Source organism: Dipodomys merriami, unplaced genomic scaffold (assembly GCF_024711535.1).
Source record: "Dipodomys merriami isolate MVZ:Mamm:240054 unplaced genomic scaffold, mDipMer1.0.p SCAF_41, whole genome shotgun sequence".
Lineage (NCBI taxonomy): Eukaryota > Metazoa > Chordata > Mammalia > Rodentia > Heteromyidae > Dipodomys > Dipodomys merriami.
In genome coordinates this window covers 2,235,245-2,261,289 of record NW_027205715.1, presented here as the reverse complement: position 1 = coordinate 2,261,289, position 26,045 = coordinate 2,235,245, and the positions used below count along the sequence as shown (strand labels likewise).

Genomic DNA, 26,045 nt, shown 5'->3' with positions numbered 1-26,045 from the left:
ATGCTATTCTGCTATTCTGTGCCTGCAGCTCAGCATTTGTCTTCCGACAGGAAGCTTTTTCTTGTCCCTGAAAACAGCATCATCCGTGGATATCCAGGAAGTTCAGACAGGCCAGCCAGATGAGTGGGGATTGGGTACACCACAGGCAAGCCCTAATCTGGGTCATGTGGACCCTTGCAGCTATCATCAGGGGTGAGATGCTCAATGACAGATGGGTGGGGGGGATCTGAAAAGGTGGGAGAAGGGGGAGGATTTCCAGGTGAAAATGAAGTTATTTCTTGTTAGTCTCTAAGGACCATGGAGAGCTGTGTAGACCCTTAAGATTCAAATGTCTCATAATGCTGAGAGCCCTAGGTCCAGAGCCTTCTCAGTACAAAAGACCTGGTCCTTCCTTTGGGTTGCTTATATACCTGCAAAAAGAGGCTCCCGAGCTCCAGGGAGGGATGTGGAGCCTCTCTTAAAGTTTTGGCCACTGAGACAGGCCTTTGAATGTCATCAGAATACCTGCATTCTGCCAAATATTAATTTGAGAAATTTCCTTCTCTAGACTATTTTTTTCTGCAAAACCTGGGACATTTGCACATCTTGTCATCTCCTGGAAATGTCTGAACTGATTTCAGTTGACATTCATATGAGAATTTTTAATATTTTCATTTCTGTATATTATTTTCCATTTGTATCAAAATCACCTACCTAACTTACCAGAACCACTCTATAGATGTTATTGCTTAAGATTCTTCTAGGTTCAACTTTAAACGTTTATTTAATTTTCAGAAAACTAAGCAGTGAGTAAACTTAAGTAATCACTAGTAGTTATGCTGGTGGGTGTGGGAATGACAAGTATTTTGAAAACCCTGGGGCAGACAATTTAGTAAGGTGCTGGAAAGTCAGTCTCCAAAGCAAGTGAGCCCTCTCCCTAAATTCTGTGGCTTGGTGGTAGTCTTTCTAGTCAGTGTTCTGGTGGTGGTGGTGGTAACTTTACGGCAATCTTTTTGTGTGTGTGACTTTTTAATCTTTTAATTATTTTTATTTTTTTTTAATTTAACAGGGGGTTACAGTTACATAAGTAAGGTCATGAGTACAGTTTTTTTTTAAATTTTATTTTATTGTAAAGGTACTGTACAGAGGGGTTACAGTTACATGAGTACATTTCTTGTCCAACATTGTTACCTCCTTCTTTTTTTTCCTACTATCCCTTCCCTACAACCCCCCCCCCCCACCTTAGCTGGAGTTGTAAAGATCATTTCCAACATAGTATCTTGTGAGTATCATTGTTGCCATGGATCATCCTGTGTCCTGGTTTCAGCATTTTGTTATTCCCCTTCTATGGCAATCTTGAAGAAAGCAGAGGATGCGATTAGGATGGGCTATCTGGCTACTTACATTGCATGGCCTTTGGGTAGAGAGAGTGCTCTCCAGGAGAGTTCTAAGCTGGCTAATTCCCTGTGTCTTTGCACTTAGCTATTTATTCTTCCCATATGTTTCTTCAGGTATTGCCACTGAAGTGCCACAGAGGAACACCAAGCTGGGATGGGTCAAAGGGCAGCAAACCACAGTGCTGGGAAGTCCTGAGTCTGTGAATGTGTTCCTTGGGATCCCCTTTGCTGCGCCCCCTGTTGGACCTCTGCGATTTGCCAACCCACAGCCTGCAGTGCCCTGGAATGACGTGAGGGATGCCACCTCCTACCCGCCATTGTAAGACCAGACTCTGTTCTACAGGTGGCCCATGACTCCCAGAGTTGGTGGGAGATCACTGAGGGAGAATAAAGATCATGAAAACCTAGGGGCAGCAGAGAAAAGGGGCGGACATTAAGGAGGAGGGGCCATAAACAGAGGCAAGTGTTTCGGCAATCCCTGGGTTCCCTTCTGCACTTTCTGAATCAGAATCTCCTAAGCCGTCAGAATGATTTGAATGCTCTCTAGGGATCCTGAGCCCCAGCCAGGTTTAGGAAGAACTTCAGTGGGCTCCCTGAAGACACTCTCCAGATATTTCCATGGGACCTCTATCTAGGTCTTTAGCCCCCATAATCAGTTTGGGTTAGGCTTCAGAAGGGAGAACCACAGAAAGGGGATTTTAGCTCTTTTAGTCAAAACTGTATCCAATGCCATGCCTGGTTCCCAGTGGAAACTTCCTAAATTCCTGTGGAATGGTGATGTGGGTGACTGGGCATGGGGTGAGGGAGGCCATGGGAGACGAGGAATCTCTCCCCCCAGCCACTACAGATTTTCATATTCGGAGGATAAAGCAGTGACTCAATTAATTGAGGAAGGGTGAGATGAAACTTCTGGATGGCGGTGCGACTGGCAAATTCCCAATAATTTTCTGACATATGCCCTCAGGTGACCCAGGGCAAAACAAAAACAGGACAAAAACCAAACTTGTTTACTGATTCATTCATTCATTCTTCAAGTACTATTCATTCACAGCCAACTCAATAATCAGTTTTCCATTGGGTGTTAGGGTGCACACAGTATTGACCATACTCTTTACTAACAATGGACTTACGTCCTGGTAAGTTGAAGATGTATTTACTATACATAACCTACTACACACCATAGCTCAGCTACAAGAGTACAACAGGAGCTTCAGCTCATTGCTGCTCAGCAATATAATAGCCTGGATATGCTATCTTAGAAAAAAGGTCAATATTCAAAATTTGAGGTATAGTTTGTATTAAATGTATAATGCTTCTGCATCCTGATAAACTAGAAAATCCCAAATTGGATCATTATAAGGGGGAGATAGTCATGACTTTCATCTAGGAGCATGTAGGGTAACCACTGACAATTAAAATATAAGGTGACAAGGAAGCCATCAGGGGTAAGCTGCTGATGGAGCATCTGGAGCCTAAATTCTCCAGCTTTGGAAAAAGGCTAGTGATAGCTTTGTTTAGTGTAATAAAGTCTGAATTTGTGATAAACAATACACAAAGAGGCCAGGAGGCAGAAATAGCTGGGAGGAGGTAGATTGCTGTAATAGTTTCCCATTGCCAGTGTGTATACCAGTATGCCAAGAAAACAACTGATACGGATCAAACAATTATGGTAGAAATGTTCACATATACAATCTCAGTCTCACTGTCAGGCTCTGTGATAAGGGATATGAGGTACAGAAGTAGTTAATATAGAATCTTAGTCAATTAGCTACTCACAGTAGAGTTGGAGAACATGATAATGATCATGGATAGGCCTAAAACAAGTTCTAGGATGCAACACACATTATGAAGATGATTCCAAAAAAAAACTATGATGGAGAAATCTCAGAGGGCTTCTTGGAGGAAGCGACACTTGCACAGAATCTTATAAACAAAGGAAAACCATAAGCTAGCAGATAGAGGTGAGAAGAATCCTGACAAATAGAGCTTGAGAAAAGCCTGGATGCAGGAATCTCTTTGAAAATCTAATGTAGTTGGTTCCTGTTATGGAGATCTAAAGAGGTCCTTTGGTTCTCTGGGAGCAGAAAAAGAAACTGTGGGAGAGGACCATGTCATACTCAGCTCAATATCCTGACCTCCACAGTGTGGAGAATGGTTGAGCCATCTTGAATCTTTATGTGCATCTCTATTGTGGTGGGTGTTTGTAAGACTGGGCATGTGCCGCATGTGCCGGGAGCTAATACAATTACTTTGTACAATGTAGCTTTCTTGTCTGGGAACCAGATCATAGAGTATGATAGTGTGTTAGTTTAGTTGCTTACTAGTTTTGGCAATGAGGAGCTGGCTTCTTCCAGGTAGATTTGCTGAGAGTAATTCTATGGGCTTTTTCTACTTTTCTCCAAGGTGCTCCCAGAAGTTGGAGTGGATCAGCTCATATCAATCTTGGCTCAAGGTGCGCTACCCCAAACTCAGAACATCAGAAGACTGCCTGTACCTTAACATCTATGCACCAGCCCATGCGGACGATGGCTCTGAACTCCCAGTAAGACAGTCGGCTGCACGTTGGCATTGGGCTGCTGCTAGCTGGTCTTTGGCCTGGGATCCAGCACGGGTGTTTAGATTATTGGGAAACTGGCATATAAACATATCAACAACTTGTTCAAAGAAAATAATGGTAGATTTCACTTTACCATCTTTCTTTCTTTCTTTTTTTTTTTTTTTGGTCAGTCATGGGGCCTGAACTCTGGGCCTCGGCGCTGTCCCTCAGCTCTTCAGCTCAAGACTAGTGCTCTATCACTTGAGCCACAGGGCCACTTCTGGCTTTTCCTGCTTATGTGGTCCTGAGGAATCGAACCCAGGGCCTTGTGCATGCAAGGCAAGCCACCTTCCCAGCCCTTTACCATCTTTCTTGACTGAGCTTTTATTGAGCTTTGGTTTTAGTTTCACTTTGCTTTCTCATTTCCGTTAAGTATTGAGTAGTTTTTAAACTTTCAGAAAAAACATAGCTTCAAAGAACTTTGATTTGTTTTAACTCTTGGAACTCCATTTTCAAAGAGGGTAATTGCATCTTCTGACTTTCCTTAGGTAACCAAGATAGTGAGGTAATAATACAAAGTTTTCCATTTGAAAATGTAATAGAGCAGGGTGCAGTGGCTCACACCTGTAATCTTAGCTCCTCAGGAGGCTGACATCCGATGATGTCAAAGTCAGCATAGCTAAGAAAGTCCGTTGAGACATTTATTGCCAATTAATCATCCAAATGCCAGAAGTGGCACTGTGGTTCAAATGGTAAAGTACTAGCCTTGAGCAAAAAAGCTTGGGGATAGTGGAAGACTTGTTCTATTCTATTATGACCACTGCATCTATGAGTACTTACTACATGCTAAGCACATAATGCAGTGTGACATTTAAGGATTACTGGACCCAATACCAATGAGTCAGACGAGGCACAGGGAGTGCATTTGGGACTTGCTTCATGTTAGGTCCAGGCACCCAAGCCAATGCTTTGTCCACCTCTGCTTTTCTTCCATGACTTTCCTCTCTATTCCTGCCCCAATGGTTACAGTTTCTACTAATGAACTCAAGAGACTGGAATGGATTTATGACTATTCTGTGTTCGCTGGTCCTAATTTTTCTAATAATATTTTCCACATTTCAATTTCTTATTTTACTCAGAAAAAGCCCTAAGTTCAAACAGTGTAAGCTGCTTTTGCTCTGATCCACAGCTTACAGTGATTCCCATCTTCTTGTGGGTCACAGGCTCAGTGATACTTAGTTAACACTGAGTACCTGGAGTGAGCCAGCACTGGTTTTAGATGTGCATTCTTGTGTAGACCTCATGATAATCTCCTGAGATTTGTTCGTTCTTCACAAGATACAGGGAAGAAAAATGATCCTTAGAGATTGAATAGTTTGCCCAAGGTCACTCAGCTAATCAGTGGCAGAGCTAAACTTCAGCACTATTCACTTAGATACCATAGCTTGCATACTTAACCTGGACCCTTCTTCAACAGACAAAACATCTGACCCTACTTAGAAATGAATATTTCACAGAAGAAAGAAGTCACCAGCATGTCTAGGGAAGGGATATAGGTTCCTAGTGGACTGACTGGAATGTTCCTCTCCCCTCCTTAGGTCATGGTGTGGATCCCAGGAGGTGGCTTCCAGACTGGCTCAGCATCCATCTATGATGGTTCTGCCCTGGCTGCCTATGAGGATATTCTAGTTGTGGTCATCCAGTACCGGCTAGGAATATTTGGCTTCTTTAGGTGAGTTTCCTCAGATGACTGGCATCCTAAAACCCCGGGGGTAGCTGTGCAGAAGCCACGGGCAGTGTCCAGGAACGAACCTTTGGAGGTGTTGAATAAATCGGGCTCTAATTAGGTAATTTTAGCAACTATCCTAGATGCCTCTCCAAATCTTACTGGCTTCATACAATGAAAAAAACCTTTGTCATTTGCATGAAATCCATGTGAATATCCCCGATGCATAGACAGACATCTTTCTGTATGTTCTATCAGGGACTCCTTCCATCTTGTGTTTATGAGGTAGATTCTCTTGGGTCCCACATCAGCATTTGGCCAGCAGACAGAGAAGGAGAAAGAGCAGAGGGGATCACATGAGGGGGGTCAACTTAAAAGTGTATCTACTCATGTCTGTCCATTAGGCAGGGCTTTGTACATGGTGACAACCAAAATCATCTGAGACAGGGAAATGTAGCCAAGCCTGGAAGACAGAGAGACAGGTTGTGTGAGTAGTAGCTAGTGTCTTCATACCTCTCACCTGACTCCCAAAATGCTCCCCCAGAGAAGAATTCCCCAATTACATTGGCTTCCCTTCCTTCAGTAATACCTCCTAGGTATAACTGGGTGCTCGTTGTGAATCAGGAACCTCATTGTCTGCCTGCCACATGTTAGTTCAACTCACCTTCAGTGTAACACAACAAGAAAGTTCTATTGTTGTTTCCATTTTACATGGTCATGGGTCATGGGCAAAGAAAGAGACCCAAGAAGAGGAGCATTTTGGCATAGAGAAGTTACCCAGGCTCCTGGAGATCAATGAAAAGGGCTAGCTTTCTCAACAATTTCTATTATCCTGCCCTCAACATGGAAGAATGAGGGGTAGGAGTCATGCTTGGAGGCTGCTGTCCTATGCTATGGGGAAAGGCAGCAATGATGTACACCGGAAGCCTATCCTAAGGAGGTGTGTAAGCTAGTAAGGAAGATAATGCAGGGATATACATCTGTGTCACCAAGCAGGATGGGGCTAAAACCTCCAAGAAGGAGAGACAAATGGACATGGAAATGGGAAGGGAGATTCCAGAGTTCTTCCTAAGAGAGGTTGCATTGCAGCTATACCTTAAGTATATAGTGGGGCTTGGGAGGAGGGGTTTGGAGAGAGTGTGTTCAGCACAGGGTGCTGCCCTAGCAGTGGCTGGAAGGCTGGACGGGAAAGGAGCAGCTCATGAGTGAGATCTGCAAACGGTGCTTTGTGTCTGCAGCTCTGAGAGGTGACTTTGCTACTTCTGTGCAGGCTGGGCAGGAAAACAGGGTCCTCCGACGAGGGCACTTACACTTTTAGCAGCTGTATTCATTGGGATTCTACATAAGAATTCTTCGGCAGAAAGATTTCTGAAAATCATCTTGGTTTCAGCATAGGTAGAGGAGGACATCGTAGGAGATGGATTTGAAAAGCAAGGGCTCCAATGCAAGACCATCCATGGAGTTTGGACTTTCACTTTTAAGATCGAGGGAACCAGGAGACCCTGCAGGATGAGGGCTGAGTCGGGGGGTGTCCACCATAGAGAGCACATATGTAATGCTTATTGTATGTCTGGCATGGTCACTCTTCCTGTCAAACCTGTGGTAGTAGTAGTGGTCCCCTCCTCCTCCTCCTCCTCCTCCTCCTCCTCCTCCTCCTCCTCCTCCTCCTCCTCCTCCTCCTCCTCCTCCCCCCCTCCTCCTCCTACTCCTCCTCCTCCTCTTCCTCCTTCTCTTCCTCTTCATCCTCCTCTTCCTCTTTCTCCTCTTCCTCCTCCTCCTTTTCCTTTTTTTTCTCCTCCTCCTCTTCCTCTTTCTCCTCCTCCTCCTCCTTCTTCCTCTTCCATCCTCCTCTTCCTTCTTTCTCCTCTGGCTCCTCCTTCTCTTTCTTCCTCCATCTTCTTTCTTCTCCTCCCCCTCCTCCTTCCTGCTTCTCTTCCTCCTTCTTATTTTGCTGGTCCTCGGGCTTGAACTCAGGGCCAGGGTGTTGTCTCTGAACTTCTTTTGCTCAAAGCTAGTGCTCTACCACTTGAGCCACAGCACCATTTCTGATTTTTAAAAATTTTTATTGTTGAGATGCTGTTCAGAGGGGTTACAGTTACATGAGTAAGGCAACGAGTACATTACTTGTGGATCATTGTTACCCCTTCCCTTCCTGTTGTTGTCCCACTGTCCCTTCCCTCCCCCGCCACTGCCCAAAGTTCATTAATTTCTAGCTTTTTGTAAAGTAAGGTTTTTTTTAATTGTGAAAATACTGTACAGAGGGATTATAGTTACATGAGCAAGGTAATGAGTATATTTCTTGTCAAGCATTGTTGTCTCCTCCTTTGTTTTTCTCCCACCATCCCTTCCCTCCCACCTCCTCAACTACACTCTCCCCATCCCCCTACCTAAATTGTAAAGTTCGTTTTTTTTACTAATAAGTTTTTTATTGTGAAAATACCATACAGAGGGGTTACAATTACATGAGCAAGAAAATGAGTACATTTCTTGTCAAGCATTGTTGCCTCCTCCTTTGTTTCCCCTTACCACTCTTCCACCAAAGTTGTAAAGTTTGTTTTTCGACATAATGTCTTGTACATCTCATTGTTGCAATGGGTCCACCTGTATCCCTATTTAAACAATTTGTTTTTTCCCCTTCCCTTCCCCCAAATTATACCAACATTAAATACAGTGAAAACAGGGGTTATACCATGGGGGAGGGACATACAAAGCAACAAAAAAATTACATGGTACCTTATAAATACATTAGAAACAATAGCAAGAAAGAAAAAAAACCCACTTGTGTCCCTATCTTGGGGTTCATTTCACTTAACATCATTTTATCTAGCTTTTTATGAGTAGTTTATTGGAGATAAGAGTCTCATGGACTTTCCTTCTCAGGCTGGCTTCAAACCACGGTCCTCAGATTTCAGCCTCCTGAAAATCCTGTAATCCTGCTAGGATTACAGATGTGAGCCACCAGTGTCTGGCAAAGATATTATTATTCTTATTCTCATTTCCTTCTAAAGTACATGGAGTCCAAGTTGGTTAAATGACTGGCCCAAAGTAACCAGATGTGAAAGGCCAACCTATGAATTCTGGGCTAGAGGCTAGGACCTTAACTACTAAATTGTGCTGCTTCTAAACTGTAAGGGAGGAATGGAGACCAATGTGGGACCCACTAGGGAATGCAGGTAGGAAGACTTCAAAGGTGTCTGAGAGTGAGAAATATAGTCAGTCAATCGTGGGTCATGGACAGAGAAAAGGAACCAAGAGCTGGGACAATTTGAGGGAGCTGATAGGTAGTGGGGAGTAGATACTGGATCCTTTATGGTGTTCACCACATGGATTTTTACTGTTTTCTTCGTGAGACAGTGTCTTGCTTCATAGCTCAAGCTGGCCTTGCACTTGAGATAGTACTGCCTTACCATAATGAGTGCTGGGATTATAGGCATGTACCAACCATACTTGGTTGCACTGATACTTTTGATCTAGGCATTTATTTGGTTTTATGATATCTTTACTCTTTTTCCTATTAGAAATTCCATAGAGACAGCAGTGTTGGGGGTATGACTAGGAACATGGATGGATTCTAGGACTAGATTCATTGAATTCCAAATTTGTAACTTTTTAGATCTTTCTACAAAGAGGATTTAATCTTGCCTAAATTTCATAGTCTGTTCAAATGAGGTTTTATGCCCATTAGTATCTTAATGTCATAATCAAAGAGAATTAGTATAAGCTGTAACCATGGAGGAATGTGACCACTGCCCAACCCATTCCTCAGCATGGAGGAAGTAGAGGATGAATATCTCAATATTTCCTATTTTGTTCTCAATCACCTGCCTATGCCTTCTGTTGAAGGAATACAGCTGAAACCTGAGCCAGGCAATTCTTGGAGGTCAACCTGTTGGAAGCAGGTCAGGGGAGGGTGGAGAGAAGACACAGAGGCAAAGGGGGACAATCTAGAACCACTTGGATTACAAATGGTGAGAATTATGTGGGTATTAGCCATAAATCCCCTAGAACAGGGTCAGGAACATCCTGCTATTGTTAATAACTTTATATTTGGAATTAGGATCTCTGTGTCTGGGAAATCCTTACTCAGTACAATAAGTACAGACTTACTTTCACCAGCAGAATGCTTCAGGTGGTCTGGGAATGCCCTGAAAATTGATGTACAATATTGCACAAGAATTTTTCTGGGATGCAGAAATTTCATGGAATCTTCAAGAAACCCAAATCCCCACAAAGGTTGAATACTAAATCCAGTTTCCCCAGCTCCCTTACGACTTGGATTCTCATTCTTTTCCCAGATGACATCTGCTTAGGAGCTCTGCTAGGTCTCCCTGGGTTGTAGGCCACAGACAGCAGCTGACTAAGAATTAATTCTCACTTGCTTTCTGCCTTCAGCACACACGACAAACACAGCTCAGGAAACTGGGCCCTCAAAGACCAGTTGGCCGCCTTATCTTGGGTCCAGGAGAACATCCAATTCTTCGGTGGCAACCCCAACTCTGTGACCATCTCTGGAGGTTCAGCAGGAGCCATTAGTGCTTCTGGCCTTGTGAGTTCTCTGCTTTGTGACTTAAATGACTTTTGGTGGAGAGGTTATGAAGACGAGAACAATGAATCACTCATACTTGATTGGAGCCTTGGTGCTAAAAAAAAATCTCTTTAACATACATTCTCTCCCTCCATCTTCACATGGTGAGGTCAGGATGCATTCTCATCTCATGAATAGCACAATTGTTACTGGGAGTTTAGATTGTTCACTGGAGGTCACTAATGATGAACAATTTGAGGGGGAAAATCCCTTATAATTGTATTTTTAGAGTTGAAGTTCTAGCAGCCAATTACCAGTGTTGGTAAATACTTCTTTTATGTTAATCAGATGGAGGTAGTGTTTGTGGAAGAGGGAGGCTAAGTCCATTGGCACCCTATATTTCTGGGGAGTTTCAGTTCCACTCTGATCCAGGCATCACCCACCTGAATTCTAGCCAGCTTTCTGTTACTATAACAAGTATCTGCCATAGGCTAGCTTGTAAAGTAAGAGGTTTATTTAGCTTGCAGTTTCAGGATCTCAAAGCTGAAGATTATATGACCCTATTGGTTGGGTGTCTGGTGAGGGTGGTATATGTTATCATAGTATGGCAGGTATGTATAGGAAGAAGCTCAATATCTTGTACCAGCAAGCAAAAAGAACTCATGGGGCCAGGTTTTTCCTTTTTTACAGCAACCCTTTGTTGTTGTTTTATCCGCAAGGAAAGAGCCCCCAGTGACCTTCCACTACTCCATACTTCCAAGCTTCCAGCACTGGGGCCCTGAAAAGCACTCAAACCATTCCAAACTGTAGAATTGTTCATTTGGAAAGCTCCACTAAAGCATGGCATAACAATCAACACATGGAAACATTCTATTTAACAAAAACATAAATGTACATTGATAAACAGTGTGTTACCTTTTTAGGACTGATTTGTGGATTAGAGCGTAGTACTGATCCTTCTGCAAAAATCGCCTGCAGAATTCAATCCTACAAATTACACTTTAAATGTATTTTTTTCAGGAAGCAAAACCTTAAAGCTGTTTGCAATGTTGTTTTCTTTTTTACATGCATAATCCATTGTCTCCCACAATATTGCCTTGGTTATGTAACTACAATAGCAAGTGCAATTACAGATACAAATTTGGAAGCCAGCACGCCTGTCTCGGCAAGAACCCAATGGAAATGACAATGTGGCAGTGTATGGCTGTGAAAATGGCCCATTGGGTCACCATTTCCTTAGCATAAATGAACATACGATTTATAGGGATCAGTTACCTGTCCATGGATTAAGAGAGCTTCTGCTGTTCATCCTTCCTAATAGTCAAGGTATTTTTATCTATCAAGAGTACCTTCTACACTGGAATATATGAACCAATTTTACATATATAGTAACAGCCATCTTTCATGAGACTTGACCAGATTTGGATAAATTTATATCTGTTACTTTCCCTATTTTTCACAACAATTCTGTGATAGATATTCAATTTTGATTCCAGTTTTGCAGAGGAGTAAACTAATGCTTAGAAACACTAATTTCTAAGCCATGTGCTCGACAGGAAAGAGCTGTGAATCACATTTAGGCAATGGGATCTCAGAGAGGCCAAATAACTTGCTCAAACCATCACATCTAATTCTTGGATTCCCCCCAATCCAAGGCTTTCTCCCCTAAGAAGTAGTCTTTCAAAGGGATGAGTGGTATACATGGTGATAAGAGTTCCCAGGTTCTTCATAGTTATCCTGTGTTCTCCTTCCAGATTCTATCACCTATGGCCAAGGGCTTGTTTCACAGAGCCATCATGGAGAGTGGGGTGGCCATTATCCCCTGCCTGAAGACCATTGAGGAGCAACTGAGTGAGGATGTAGGTATATTGTAAACACCTCTCCTTTGCAAAGAGAGAACATGTTCTGGAGTCAACAGGTGGTTTCATCATGTGCTTGGCTTTCCTTACTGAGCATGCCCAAGGAAACTCATTCTGGTCCAAAGGGAACATTATCCTTCTATAGAAGACTTGTGCAACAGGCAATGGCTGCAGCTATACAATGCAGCACTCTTCTTGTTTGAGTTAGATGTGTTTATGTTAGAGTTCTCACATGTTGCCTGTTATTCTTTGCATGGAGACGTAACTTGGTTTCAGTTCTTCTGAGCAACCCTTCTTCTATACTTGTATTAAGAAAGATTTGAAGGATATTTCCAGCTCATTTGTAAATAACTCTGGATGGCATGGGATGTCTAGCACGGTATTGAGGGAAAGCAATAGGGCTTATGTCCTAGATATTTGTCATTTGCTACCTTCTCTTAACTTTATACTACAATATGAAGATCTGGGGGCCAAAATTTCTCTGTCCTTCATGTCTCAGCATAGTATCTGTCATATGTTAGGCAACCAAAAATATCTGCTGAATGAATGAGGAATCATTCAATGCATATTAACTAAGCACTAGGCTGTGTAGCTGTATCTTAGGTATGAATTATTTTAATGATTCATTTCCTTCTTTCCCTTTCTTCCTTTCCTTCTTCCCTTTCTCTCTTTTCCTCTCATTCCTCTCCTCTCTCTCTCTTTCTCAGACTCTGGGATAAGGTCTTTCTATGTTTCCCAGGCTGATCTTAAACTCCTGGGCTGAAGCAATCCTCCCATCCCTGTCTCCTGGGTAGTTTGGACTACAGGTTGTGAACCAATATACCTGGGTTATGTGGTACATTTCCTCTAACATTATATATATATATATATAATATATATATATATATAATATATAGAGAATAGCAATGTGCATCAAAAGCAGAAATACAGTCATAAGATTGTGAAACTACCCTCAATACACAGAGATCATTGATTCTGGTAGCATTATACATAAAGAAGCTTTTAGTTTCTGCATATATTTATTCATCCACAAAGCATTTACTGAGTACCTACAGTTTTCCCAGTGTTGTTATGACCTCTGGGTTTATGAGAGAAGAAAGTACATCTTAAGCTCAAAAAGACTGTGATTTTTTTCCCTCATGGTAATGGAGATTGAACTAAACATACCAGACAAGTGTTTTACCACTGAGCTCCAGGAGAGAATATAAAATTGCGTTAGAAGAACTTTTTACGTGTAGTCTGTGGATAGATATAGAGGTGATTCTTCAGTGCCTTACAATTATATGCAGACTTTTATGTGCTATGTTAAATAAGCTATAATATTATAGTATATTTTATATACTATAGTACTTTGCATTTTCCTGGGGTCTGTAGTGTTCATTGAAGTCTCAGAACATCCGTAATTTCCAGAAGATGAAGAACCACCAGGGACAAGTTCTACAAATACGGAAAATTCAGTGAAGGGGAAAAGAAGTGTTTAGCAATGGGCTGAGTAGGGAAGCTGAGGGATCATTGAATGATAAGAGGTTAGGGGAGGAAAAGCCTTATGAAGATTGCAAAGATCTGAAAGGGTTTCTCAAAGGAGGTAGGACTTGGGGCTTAAAGTGAGACAAAGCATAAATAGAGACAAATAAAAATTATAATTATGAATGATAAAAAGTTGATATGGTGTAGAGATAGATAAAGATCTTCAGGGATTGGGGGCAGTGTATGGAACTAGGACTTGAGAGGAGAGGACAAATGGAACAATAAATGCAGATGCTTTGATGGGTGATTAAGGAGCTTTCCAGAATCACCTCTTATTCTACGTGCTCCTAGCTCCATTTGACACCCTGAGGTTGTGGGCATGGTGTGAAGGAAGCTAAGAACACAGGATTTGTGTTTTCTTGGTGCAGGAATCTTGATTCCAGATGGGAACAGTCAGACAAATCTTTATCCTCTGCACTGGTATTTTCTAAATAGGACAGAAAGGACAGGTGAGAGATCAGGATAATGTGTGCCAGCTATCCTCAAGGGGGTACATTGCACATAAGTGCATGAGACTGAGAAGTGTAGCTGGGCTTCACATCTAAGGACCAGCCCATGGCTTGTCAGAGGGTGCTTTCCAGCTTTCATATCTCTGAATGCTTTCCATACTGTCCTGACTTGATCCTTCTTGCAAATAGTTGCAGATGATTGCACAAATCTGTGGTTGCAATGAGACAGACTCTGAGGCTCTGTTGACGTGCTTAAGGAAAAAATCTTCTGAGGAGCTGCTGAGCCTCAACCAGGTAAGGAGGAAGGGGAGAATTTGGGGATCAGGGTTGTTCCCAAATTGGAATAGTGAACAATCCAACTCCTCTGTTATTTATTATGGTTTGGAACTTAGAAAAGAAAGGGGTTGGGGATTGACGGGGAGAGCTGTAAATAGACATGTAATCACCCATAAAATGTGATAAGGGTGCCAGTTAGCCTGGCAAAAATCCAGAAAAACACAAGGATTGATGGTAAGATGCCTTAGGCATCTCCCTGGGAAGAAGGACCATACTTATTCCACACACCCTTAGAGGCTAAAGTCAAGATCAAGAGTTGGATATTCTAATATGAAGCCATTTCAGCTTGGAACAACTGATAAATTTCAAAAAACGCACATGTCTGCAAAGAGCTGGGCTCTTTTAAAATACTGCTTACTTGGCAGGTATTCAAGTGAGGTCTGGTTGACCACTGGCAGCTTTCTATCATTGGGTGACTAATTGCACTGGGTGATAGTTGATGTCCCTTCTAGCCTTGAGAATCTTTGCTAAAACTTGAAAGATTCAAGATTACAACTGTGCCTCTAGAGATTTTTTTTATTTGGAAAGCATGGAGTGGTACTTGGGAATGTGTGCTTCTAAGCAGTACACAAGAGATGTTGTTGGTCTGAGAACCACATTTTGAGAACTACTATGCTTAAGTCTCCATTTTTCTTAGGTAGATACTATTGATATTTCCACTCAGCAGGAGAGTAAACAATACACAAAAAGTTTAACTTTCTTGTCCAAGTAAGTGGCAGGGCTAGCCAGGGCCAAGGACTGATGCTTTGTGCTGGGCCTGTAGTGGTTTATTTTTATTGTTCCTTTATCCTTTAGTTTTGGATACAGCTGCTTACTGTTGAACTAGATTGACGTAGATTGACAGAATTTAAGGACAGGAGATTTATGACTATTGTTGGCTGCTGCCTTTTTCTTCTATTGCAGATCACAAAATCTTTCACTCGAGCCATAGATGGAAATTTCTTTCCTGATGAGCCTTTAAAACTATTGTCTCAGAAGACATTTGAAGTAGTGCCTTCTCTCATCGGAGTCAATAACCAGGAGTGTGGCTTCATGTTGCCCATGGTAGGAATTCTGGCTGTGATATCTACCACTCCCCCCAGCTGTGATGCAGCTGTTGGCTTCCATACCTGACACCTGTGAGACTGTCTGGAGCTTATCAATGATTGATGTTTCTGTGTCTGAAAGCGTGTGTCTTAGTCTGTTTTGTGTTGTTATAACATAATACCAGGTGCTGGATAATATAATTAAGAGAGGTTTATTTGGCTCATGATTCTGGTGCCAGAATGGTGCTAGAGCTTTCCTGACTGTGTCACAACACGGTAAAGAAGAAGAAAGGAAAAGAGCCATAGGCAGAAGGAGGTGAGTATATAGGGTAGCCTTGCTTTATAACTCTCTCTCTTTAGAACTAACTGCATCCTTTGTGAACTACTTTAGTCTCTTCTGAGAGCAGTGCATTTATGACTTAGTCACTTTTCACTAGGCACCATCTCTTAAAGATTTATTACCTTGCAACATGGCTTTACTGGGAACCAAAAATTCGGTCCCTTTGCAGGTCATATCCAAACTCAAGGATCTGGAAAATTTGCAGCAGGCATTTTGCCTTTCTGCTCATCTAGACGTACAGCAAACAAGGCAGTTATATCAAGGGAAAAGACAGGGTTGAAGCCATTTGATCTATCATTACACACAATTGTTTCAAATAAATACCATTTCTACTTCACAATTAGCTTAAAAAATTTCAGTTTTTTAAACTTTTTATATCCAGACTTGGTCCTGGCATTTGATTTCTATCTCTAAGGTTGTATAAGTTGAACAGTTATGGAACCACTTTATTTATTTGGCAAGTAGATATTGAACATTTACTGTATTGTTACAGAAATTGAGTCTTCAGTAGTAAGCAAGTCACAGTGGTCTTGCTTTCTGTGAATTCATGTTCTCAGGAGCAAACGTAGGAAATTCATGGTTGAAAAGATGATAATTGAGGGGATGGATAGGGTTGGGAGCGATGGGGGAGAATGATAAAAAGGGTGACGATTAAGATGTATTGTACTAAGCATTTTACGTGTTGAATTAAAACCCCTTTGTAGTACTAGTTAAGGAAATTTTTGACAAGATAAAATCTATAAAGAACACAAGTAGACCAAAGAGCAAGACAGTCAGAAAAAGTCATCTAAGATGTGGCCATGTATCTAAGGCTTGGTGTAGAGATAGAGCCATAATTTTTGGATTCTGTGGTTTAAAAAGAATCCCTTCACTGGGAGGATTTCATCTGTCTTTAGAAGACTGGAGAGATCAAATTTGTAATACTGCAAAGATTGCTTTCATCGATCAACCCCCACTGGAGGAAATGTGGCTAAGAAATAGTGATTTATCAAATCTCAAAGGTTTTGGGGGCTGTCTACAACCAGAATCTTGAGCTCACTGAGTTGTTAAAGCATGTTCTGCCATTATTAATTTGATCTCCTGAGCGAAGTTTTGGGGTAAGTAGGGGATTTTTTTGTCCTCCTGCCATAAACGAGACAACAGAGTAATGGCTTAGGCTCAAGTAAGGCCTTTCATTGCTCGTTGGCTGCATGCTTGAAAGGAGAGGGCAGGTGCCACCACTGACAGCCACACCACAGCCTCTGTGACTGCTCCTCAAGTGCCTTCCAGGCACCACAAGCACACCATCTGTGCAAGAACTCACAAATACCATTAGCCTTATTTTAGAGCAAAGCAAACCAAAGCTCAGAGAGGCAAGACTAGCTTTCTAGTTAGTAAGGAGAAAGTGGTATGTAATTTTTCTATGTTTAGTCTCTGCCATTAAATGTTGAGTTCTCTGCTTACCTGCTTTGTGATGTTAGCCAAGTTTCCTAACTTGTCTGAACCTTTGCTCCTATGTGTGTGGAATAAGGCTAATTTTAGGACCCACCTCAAAGGTATATACACCAAATAGCCTGACATAGAGTAAGTGCTCTGTAAGTGCTACCTCTTGGAATTACTCCAGAGATGGAATAGAAATCAGTATCTAGATCTGCAGAACTCAGTGGACTAAATGGGACCTGATCGCAGCTCATTCCCTCCCTGAGTATAGAAAAATACAGAAAACCCTCCAAAGCCAGATTGATTCCTTAAAATACCTCTGTATTTCAGTGCCCTTGTAACTTAAATGATTCAGGAGCTTCCTTAATATTCTGGGACACAGGTATGTTTAGATATCTACCCTAGTGATTTATTCCTCCATAATCTTCAGCAGAAAATATATAAAAGAAAAACTCATTAGACCAGTGAATAGTATTTCTACTCATATGTATTTTAAGTTGTAAGCAACCAGCAAATGGTCATATAACCAATAATAATGAAGCTTTTGCTGTGGACAAAGCATTATTGTGAGTACTTTATAACTATCAACTATCAACTTTCCATTAGCATCCCAACCATGTTGGATCTCTACATTAGATCTGAGAACTTTGAGGTTTAATGAGTTAAGTCCCTTGCCAATTTCACAGGTGAGTGGCAGGGCAGGGAGTCAAATCTAAGCTGCCTGGCTGCTTATAGCTTATAGCTGTGTTCTCAGCCACCATCCTATCTCTGCTGGCTTCTCAGAGGCCCTGACTAGTGCTGTTAAGAATAACAAGGAACCACCGATTTTGACATTTTCTAGCTTCTCTTTGAAAGTGATGTTAAAGCAAACCTACAGCCCATATGAGTCAGTTCAGACCACTACAACAAACTAAATCATAGACTTGGTGGCTTAAGCAACAGAAATATATCTCATGGTTTTGCAGGCTGGAAGTCTAAGATGAAGTTGTTGACATACATGTTTTCTTCTGAAGCCGCTCTGTCTTACAATGGCTATCTTCTTTCTGTGACCTCCTGACATTTCTTTTTTTCTGTTCTTTTTTTTTTTTTTTATGATTGTAGGGCTTGAACTCTGGGCCTGGGCTCTGAGTTCTTCAGCTCAAGGCTAGTGCTCTACCACTTGAGCCACAGTACCACTTCTGGTTTTCTAGTGGCTTATTGGAGATAAGAATCTCATGGACTTTCCTTGCCCAGGCTGGCTTTGAACCTCGATCCTCAGATCTCAGCCTCCTGAGTAGCTAGGATTATAGGCGTGAGCCACCAGCCCCCAGCTTTTGTCATTTCTTATGTATGCTCAAATTCCTAGCATGTGTGAATTTCTTCTCTGATAAGATTTCCAATCAAATTGGTGGAGAGGCCATGTTCTTAGGTACTAGTGGTTATTACTTTAATTTGGAATTATGGGAGAAGGGCACAATTCAGCCAGTAAGTGGCCCCCCTCCCCACAGAGTGACTATTTGGGACTCGCAAAGCCACAGGCATGATAGGAAATGTCTGCCTTTATCCAATGTGAGACTTCATTGATAACTTACATAGGCTGCTATTACATATGCCCACCCAGGGTTGAGAGAGTTCCTGCTCCTTCCACCCTCCTCTGAGAAAGGCTGTTGCCAGGGACCTGCGGGACTGGCTTATTTTTCTGATGACCAGAGTGCTCACAGAGGCAACCTGTTTTGTCTTCATAGGAAGCATATCCCGAGATCCTCCTTGGTGCCAACATGTCTGTTGCCCTTAGCTTGCTGCATACGTTCCTGGTAAGTGAGCTTGGGTCATGGTTTTTTCTCATTCACTAACTAGACATGCCTGGTCCACACTCAGGGTTAGATGTTGGGGTATAGCCATTGCTCATGAATTAATTCAACAGACATTTACCAAGTAAAGACCCACAGTGCTACATTCACAATCTTTAACTCTAAAGAGCTCCCCAAATTCCCAAGGTTTTTGTTTTTAACTCTTTCATTTTTTTCCATGTCTTTCTTTTATAGTTTATTTATTTATTTTTAATTGTGAAAATACTGTACAAAGGGGTTATAATTACATGGGAAAGGTAATGAGTACATTTCTTATCAAGCATCATTGCTTCCTCCTTTGTTTCCCCTTCCTATCCCTTCCCATATCCCCCCCAGCCCCCCTACCCAAGCCTCCCCCCCCCCACCAAAATTGTAAAGTTCATTTTTCGACATAACATCTTGTACATCTCATTGTTGCAATGGGTCCACCTGTATCTCTATTTAAACAATTTATTTTTTCCCTTCCCCTCCACAAATTATACCAACATCAAATACAGTGAAAGCAGGAGGTATACTGTGGGGGAGGGTAACCCTTTCATTTTTAACAAACCTCACCTAGACTGATATGTGGCCACTAGACATCTTTGTTCCAACACATTCATTCACTTTATGTACTCACTATCATGTTTCTTTTAGAATTTGGGTTCTGCTGCCCCGAGCATATTACATAATACAGCACAGATGTACTGACTTATCTACCTATGATTTGAAAACTTCTGAACTCTGAAACAGATAGAAGTAGAGGCTTGTGTTGATTAAAGAGAAGCCAGACACTATACTAAGTTACAGCAGTACCAGTTGCGCATTCATTCATTCAGTACATAGTCAGTACACAAACACAGCAGCAGCAGATCTTACTCTAGACACTAGGATTCAGACATGGATTTCTCTCCTTCATTTTGGCTCTCCTTCCTGCCATCTTCCTCTTCTCCACAAATACATATTCTGTATGCATGCCAAGTTCATTTCCCCTATTGACTTCTTGGACAAATGTTTGTTGAGATCTACATGGTCCCACACTCCCTAGGCACTAGGGTGCAGCATGTACTGGACAGCTGCCATAAAGGGAAGTCTTGTGATCTCCACAGGAGGGGGCAGGCAACTCCCTGGGGAGAGGAGTAGAGTTGAGGGGCACTTGGAAGGGAGCACAGGGACCAACTTGGAGTAGAGAGATGTGAGGAGATCAACTGAGGAACTAGGTTGCAACAGGTAGGCTCCTGTAGCTGCTGCAAGCTACAGAAGAAGCACTGTAGGCTTCATCGCAAGGGCTGGGAAGAATGAAAGAATTCAGTTTCCCAAGCCATTACTGTAGAGTAGGCCCAACAGGGCCAGGTAATCTCTTAGCCCCTAAGGCTTCGTGAAAGCATGTTTGCTGAGTCTTGGTTGTCTGATAATGGAGATTGAGGTTATGGCTGGAGGAACATTTAAATGAGAAGTTGAACAGTAGAAACTCTATTGAGTAGATTGGGATTACCTTGTGGAGGAGATGGTCACTGATCAGGTCTTGCAAAAGAGGACCATTGGGGCAAAAGACATTTCAGATGCAGCAGCTGGAAAAGTTGTTTTGAGCCAAATCCCAGGGATGGAAGTGGTTGGTGGGGAAAGTGAGAGGGGAAAAGCCAGGGTCTTCTCTATGCCTGGTACCAGGTCAGGAGCGACTTTGCAAATAGGAAGTAGTTCTCTAATGCAGAAAGCGTCACTTGGCTCTAGAACCCCAGGTCTCACTCTTATGGCTGTCTTCTGGTGGTGTGCCAGAGGATCCACATAGAGCTTTCTACAGAGTTTGGACAGCTCCAGCACCATGACGTCTGCTGCCCATATAGTTCTAGGGGCCAGACCTTCCACCTGCTGTAGACGCCTTCTTTGTTTTGGGCTTGAAGTGGCATAAGGAGTCTGTATTCCAAATTCCTTGAATTTTCAGGGAGTTTACCTTGCCCTTTGCTATTGGTTCTTGGGGCAAGATGAGGAGGGAAGCCCCGTAGGTAAGATATTGCTGAGTCAGAGAAGACAATGAATCCTATATTAAGGCATTCAACCATGGGTCTCAGAGTATCTGAAGAACTGAAACCTGCTCTGTGCCAGTCAGCATGCTGACACACAGAATGCTTCGAACAATCCATTTGTGGTAGAGAAATGAAATGAAGCTTTAAGATACCAACTAGGTTAATAGCAAAGGTTTGGAGGCAGTGCTAGCCCCTGGAGCAGATAATATATGGCCCATGTACTCACAGAAGGCTTTGTGCTCTGAAGGGTCCTTCCTTTGGTTTAGTGCCCCACTGTCACTATCTGAAAATTCTTGATGACCTTTGAACAAAGGGGGCCTCATCTTTACATTGCTCTGAATTTCATAAAGGAGGCAGCCGTTCTTCCTCAGAATGATTCTTTCTAACACATGACAGAGTGGGAAGTATACTGAGGTTGGAACATGGGGTTTGGATGCCTTTAGACTTCGTGTTCTTTTTTTTTTTTTTTTAACAAGTTTAGGCCAATCACTCAATCCCCCAGAGTCTAAATTTCTCTATCTATGAAATGGAGTTATTTTTTTTTTTTTAAAAAATACCTACATCATAGGAATATGGTGTAGATCACATGAGGTAATGAACAGAAAACATTAAGAATTTTGCTTGCACAGATGAAAGGTTACTATGGTGGCCATTGTTGTGTTGGGTCTCCTACTCTTATGATTATTATTGATTTATTTTACAGAACATCCCCACTCAGTATTTGCATGTTGTAGCTAATGAATACTTCCAGGATAAGAACTCCTTGGCTGAGATCCGAGATGCTTTACTGGACTTGTTTGGAGATGTGTTCTTTGTGGTTCCTGCATTGGTCACAGCTCGCTTTCACAGAGGTGAGTCTCTGGAATATTCTTGAAGGCTGGTGGTAAAAGAGACCCCCAAATGAAGTAACCATTTGCATCTTTGAGATCACAAACAGGAACCATCTCAAGAAGTATTGGTAACAATGTGAAATGTTTAGAACTCTCAGACAATTATGGTGAAAAAAATAAAGCCACTCTGAAAAACCAATTTCTCTCAAAGTTAAACACACCTACTCTATGATTCAGACATTCTGTTTCTTCATATTCACTGCAGACAGATGAAAGCCTATGTCCATACAAGACACTTTTACATGCACATTCATAGTTGCTTTAATCCTAGTAACCAGAAAACGGAGACAACACAAGTGCCCCTCACTAGATAAATGCATAAGCAAATTGTGGTATATTCATACAATAGCATAGTGATTAGTGATAGAAAAGAATCAGTTACTGACACATACATGACTTGCATGAATCTCAAAACCTTTGTGCCAAACAAAAGAAAGTATAGCGTACACAATAGAGAATATACTGTATTACTTTAGTTATTCAGAGTTGAAGAACAGATAAACATAGTCTATGATTGATCTATGGTTCTAGGAATAAGAACACTGTCTTTGGGGAAAGTGACTAGAATGGACCCTTCTGAGATGGTGGAAAGTTCTATGTTCTGACAGGTGCTGATAACATGTTTATTTCAGAATTCATCAAAGTCCTATGCTTTTATTGTCCAAATATGATATTTGAATTAAAAGATGGGGCTTTGTGCTCTGAAGGGTCCTCCATTTGGTATAAGAGGAGAGTAAATGGAGATAAAAAGCAGAATGTAACACTGTTGTGGGGTCTTGCTGGAAGAGATGCAGAGAAATGAGGCAGGAACTGGAGAAGAAATTGGGACCAAGGCTGTATGTGTTGGTGTGTGTTCATGTGAGCAAGCTCACCCAGATGTGTCCATGCATGCATGTGTGTATACCCTTGTTTGCTGAAAATTAAAAAACAGGGAAGATTTTGTTAGAAGAGAAGAAAAGGAATTCAGGGTGCACATGGATGGGTTATCTTGGAAGAAGGGAATTCTTCTTCCTTCTGTTTATCTTCAGACAGTGGAACCATGGTAAATGTGAGGAGGTTACAAAGGATAAATCTTGTTCCACTAAGAATTTCTTTTGAGGAGCTGAACTATTGCCTTTCCAGGGTACACTGGGGAGGGGGGGTTATGATCTTTGTCTCTAGGACTATGAGGACTGCCATGGCAGGAAATTCCAATCTCAAATCTAGTAAAGATGGGGCTGGGAAGGTGGCTCAGTGGTAGAGTGCTTGCCTTGCATGCACGAGGCCCTGGGTTTGATCCCTCAACACCACATAAGCAGAAAAAGCCAGAAGTGGCACTGTGGCTCAAGTGGTAGAGCTCTAGCCTTGAGCTGAAGAGCTGAGGGACAGTGCCCAGGCCCAGAGTTCAAGCCCCATGACTGACAAAAAAAATCTAGAAAAGAGAAGGTAGACTTATTTAGGTGGTCTCCTGTCTCAGCACTATCCTATTTATGGTTCTATAAATCCACGACTTTGTATGTAGCAATGCAAGACAAGCCCTCTGATCTGCCTCCCTGCATATCTGAATTTTCCTGACTTTTTTAAAAATCAGATTCTGGTGCACCTGTCTACTTCTATGAGTTTCAGCATCGGCCCCAGTGCTTTGAAGATTCAAGGCCAGACTTTGTCAAAGCTGACCACACTGATGAAATCCGCTTTGTCTTTGGTGGTGCCTTCCTGAAGGGTGACATTGTCATGTTTGGTAAGGAAAAGTGATCATGGGCTCCTGGTTTTGCAGGAACATAGGATGTGGTGGGGAGAACTGACTACTAACTGATATCATAACATTCCCTGCTCATCTACAAAAGTCCTGTGCAAAAGCACAAGACTAGCAAGTTGATATTGAATCACCTCTGTGCTTGAGGCAGATACAATTTTTCTTTGGAATATGCCCCAGGTCTGTTTTTAGAAACTAAGATAAAAAAGAGCAACCAACAATTGCTCAATGAGTGCTTTACTGTTTACTAAAGCCTATGAAAGTGGGCACTTTGGGACACTTAAGCCATTTAATGTTTTGAAAATCCTCAGAACCATTTTCTTCCTAGTCTGACCACAGGTCTCACTCCCTGTCCTTCCTAGAAATTTCTTGAGGGTACATTCAGGGCTTTCAAAGTCCTACTGCAAAAAATTAATTCTAACTCTACCTGTCTGGATCCAAATGAGGTTGTGAATGGGATACTTGTTTACTTATTCCTATATTTATGACAGGCTTAGTGCCTAAAGTAACAAACCAATTAGATTGAAGTTGTTAATAGAAAAAAGTGATAACAGTAGCTCCATACAGTGGCTAATTTTCACTAGTCTCGACAATGGGGAGAGACATACAGACAGAGACAAGCACAGAAAGAAGGGGTATCTGATCTCTAATGACACTTCAGTCTCATGAGAATGCTTGGAAGGGCAGCAGATACCAGGGAGGGTATGTGTTCAGCCTCCACCGTGTGGGGACTACGATTCCTTTTGGAACCGCTGTTACTTGGACACTCAGTGTCTGCATATGGCTTGGTAAGCCTGAAAGGATCCTGTAAGATGGGTGTATGGATGGGATTAATCGAAAGAGTAAGTCCTTGTGAGTGGATGGATTTGTGTTTGGTCCCTGCAGATGGAGCCACCAAGGAGGAGAAATTGCTGAGCAGGAAGATGATGAGCTACTGGGCTAACTTTGCTCGGAGTGGGTAAGTGAACCTGCAGACCTCTTTCACACCAAATGTTTAAAGGTAACCATCTCATGCTGTCTGCACTCACTTCCAGGAATCCTAACGGCCCTGATTTGCCCCTGTGGCCAGCCTATGATGAGATGGAGCAGTACATGATGCTGGATTTGAACATGGGCGTGGGACAGGAACTGAAAGAGGAGAGAGTGGAGTTTTGGGTCGATACCCTTCCCTATATCATGTCAGCTTCAGAAACTCTGCTCACTCCTCCTTCCTCCTTAATCTTCTTTTCTTTAACCTTGCCCTTCTTTCTCCTTGGCTTCTGAGAAGTCATCTTTGTGTGGTTGTGGTTTTTCTCCTTCTAAGCATCGCCTTCAGTCATTAGCTTCATTCTCATTGAGCTGCTTCCTATGGGGATCTTTGTGGGATAAGCTGCTTTAGCTGATGTTTTATGGACTTAGAGAACTTCTTTTCAACATCAATAAATGCAATTTATCTTGGAAGGCAAAATGATATCCTCAGTAAGTCTGGAGGGAGGGTTGACTCATTGACTGTCATCTTCATGATTATATTTTCTCATATGAAATAAAATCAGTGTGCAAAGTATACACAAGGAATTAAATTTACTGCTGCACTGGTAAATCTCTGGTCCTTGTCATTCAAGATGAAGTGGACTTTTCTGTTAGACCAGGTATATATTACCTAGAATGTGAATCTTCAGATTTCAATACAGGAACCTTTAGCCATAAGCCAGGTTTGGATGAGCGAAACACCTTTAAGTTTGAACTGAAGCTCTTCTGGTTTGCAGAGTAATCTTGGGGAGGGAACCATTTCAGAGAGCATCCTTCTCATAAAGATGATACAAGACAAAAAGCCTAGAAGTTGAAAATCAGGAAGCACGAGTTCAGTTGTGGATATGAAGAAGAAAAGATGCTTGTCTGGTAGGGTCACAGTGAATGGACATTGAGTGTCTCATGTCCCAGACATCCAATGAGTGAGTTAGCAAACAGGCATTAGACAAATGTTAGGTGCCACTCAGGAAGAGCAAGGTATTGTAAGAAAGCATAAGAGAGGGAATCACATCTAGATTGAACACATAAGGGTCTTTTTCTGGAGATACAATATTTATAGTAAGAAAAAGTGAGCCAGGTATGCATGGCTCACACCTAGCTGATCAGGAGGACGAGAGCTGAGGATTGCAGTTCCAAGCTAGCCCAGGCAGAAAGTCTGAGACTCTTATCTCTAAGTAATCATCAAAAAGCTAGAAGTGCAGCTCTGGCTCAAGTGGCAGAGCACTAGCTTTGAGCTAAAAAGGTCAGACACAGTGCCAAGTCCTTGAGTTAAGCCCCTGTACTACCACACACACAAATACACACACACACACACACACACACACACACACACACACACACACACACACACACACAGAGAGAGCAAGAGAGAGGGGGGAGGGAGAGAGAAAGAGAGAGAGCAGATTAAATAATTAAAAGTTAGTCACATGAAAGTTGTTGGGGATATTTAGGCACCATCATT

The 26,045-nt window shown here is 42.1% G+C and overlaps 1 protein-coding gene across 1 annotated transcript; it reads left to right on the top strand.

Moving 5' to 3' along the window:
• On the top strand, nt 1-25,154 carry Ces5a (carboxylesterase 5A). Its single transcript, XM_069992325.1, has 13 exons — nt 1-192; nt 1,491-1,695; nt 3,780-3,918; nt 5,511-5,644; nt 10,031-10,184; nt 11,918-12,022; nt 14,188-14,292; nt 15,238-15,378; nt 18,843-18,911; nt 21,654-21,801; nt 23,411-23,560; nt 24,461-24,533; nt 24,610-25,154. The coding sequence occupies exons 1-13, from the start codon at nt 120-122 to the stop codon at nt 24,836-24,838; spliced, it is 1,725 nt and encodes a 574-aa protein (XP_069848426.1). The 5' UTR covers nt 1-119; the 3' UTR covers nt 24,839-25,154.
• Nucleotides 25,155-26,045: the final 891 nt, after the last annotated feature.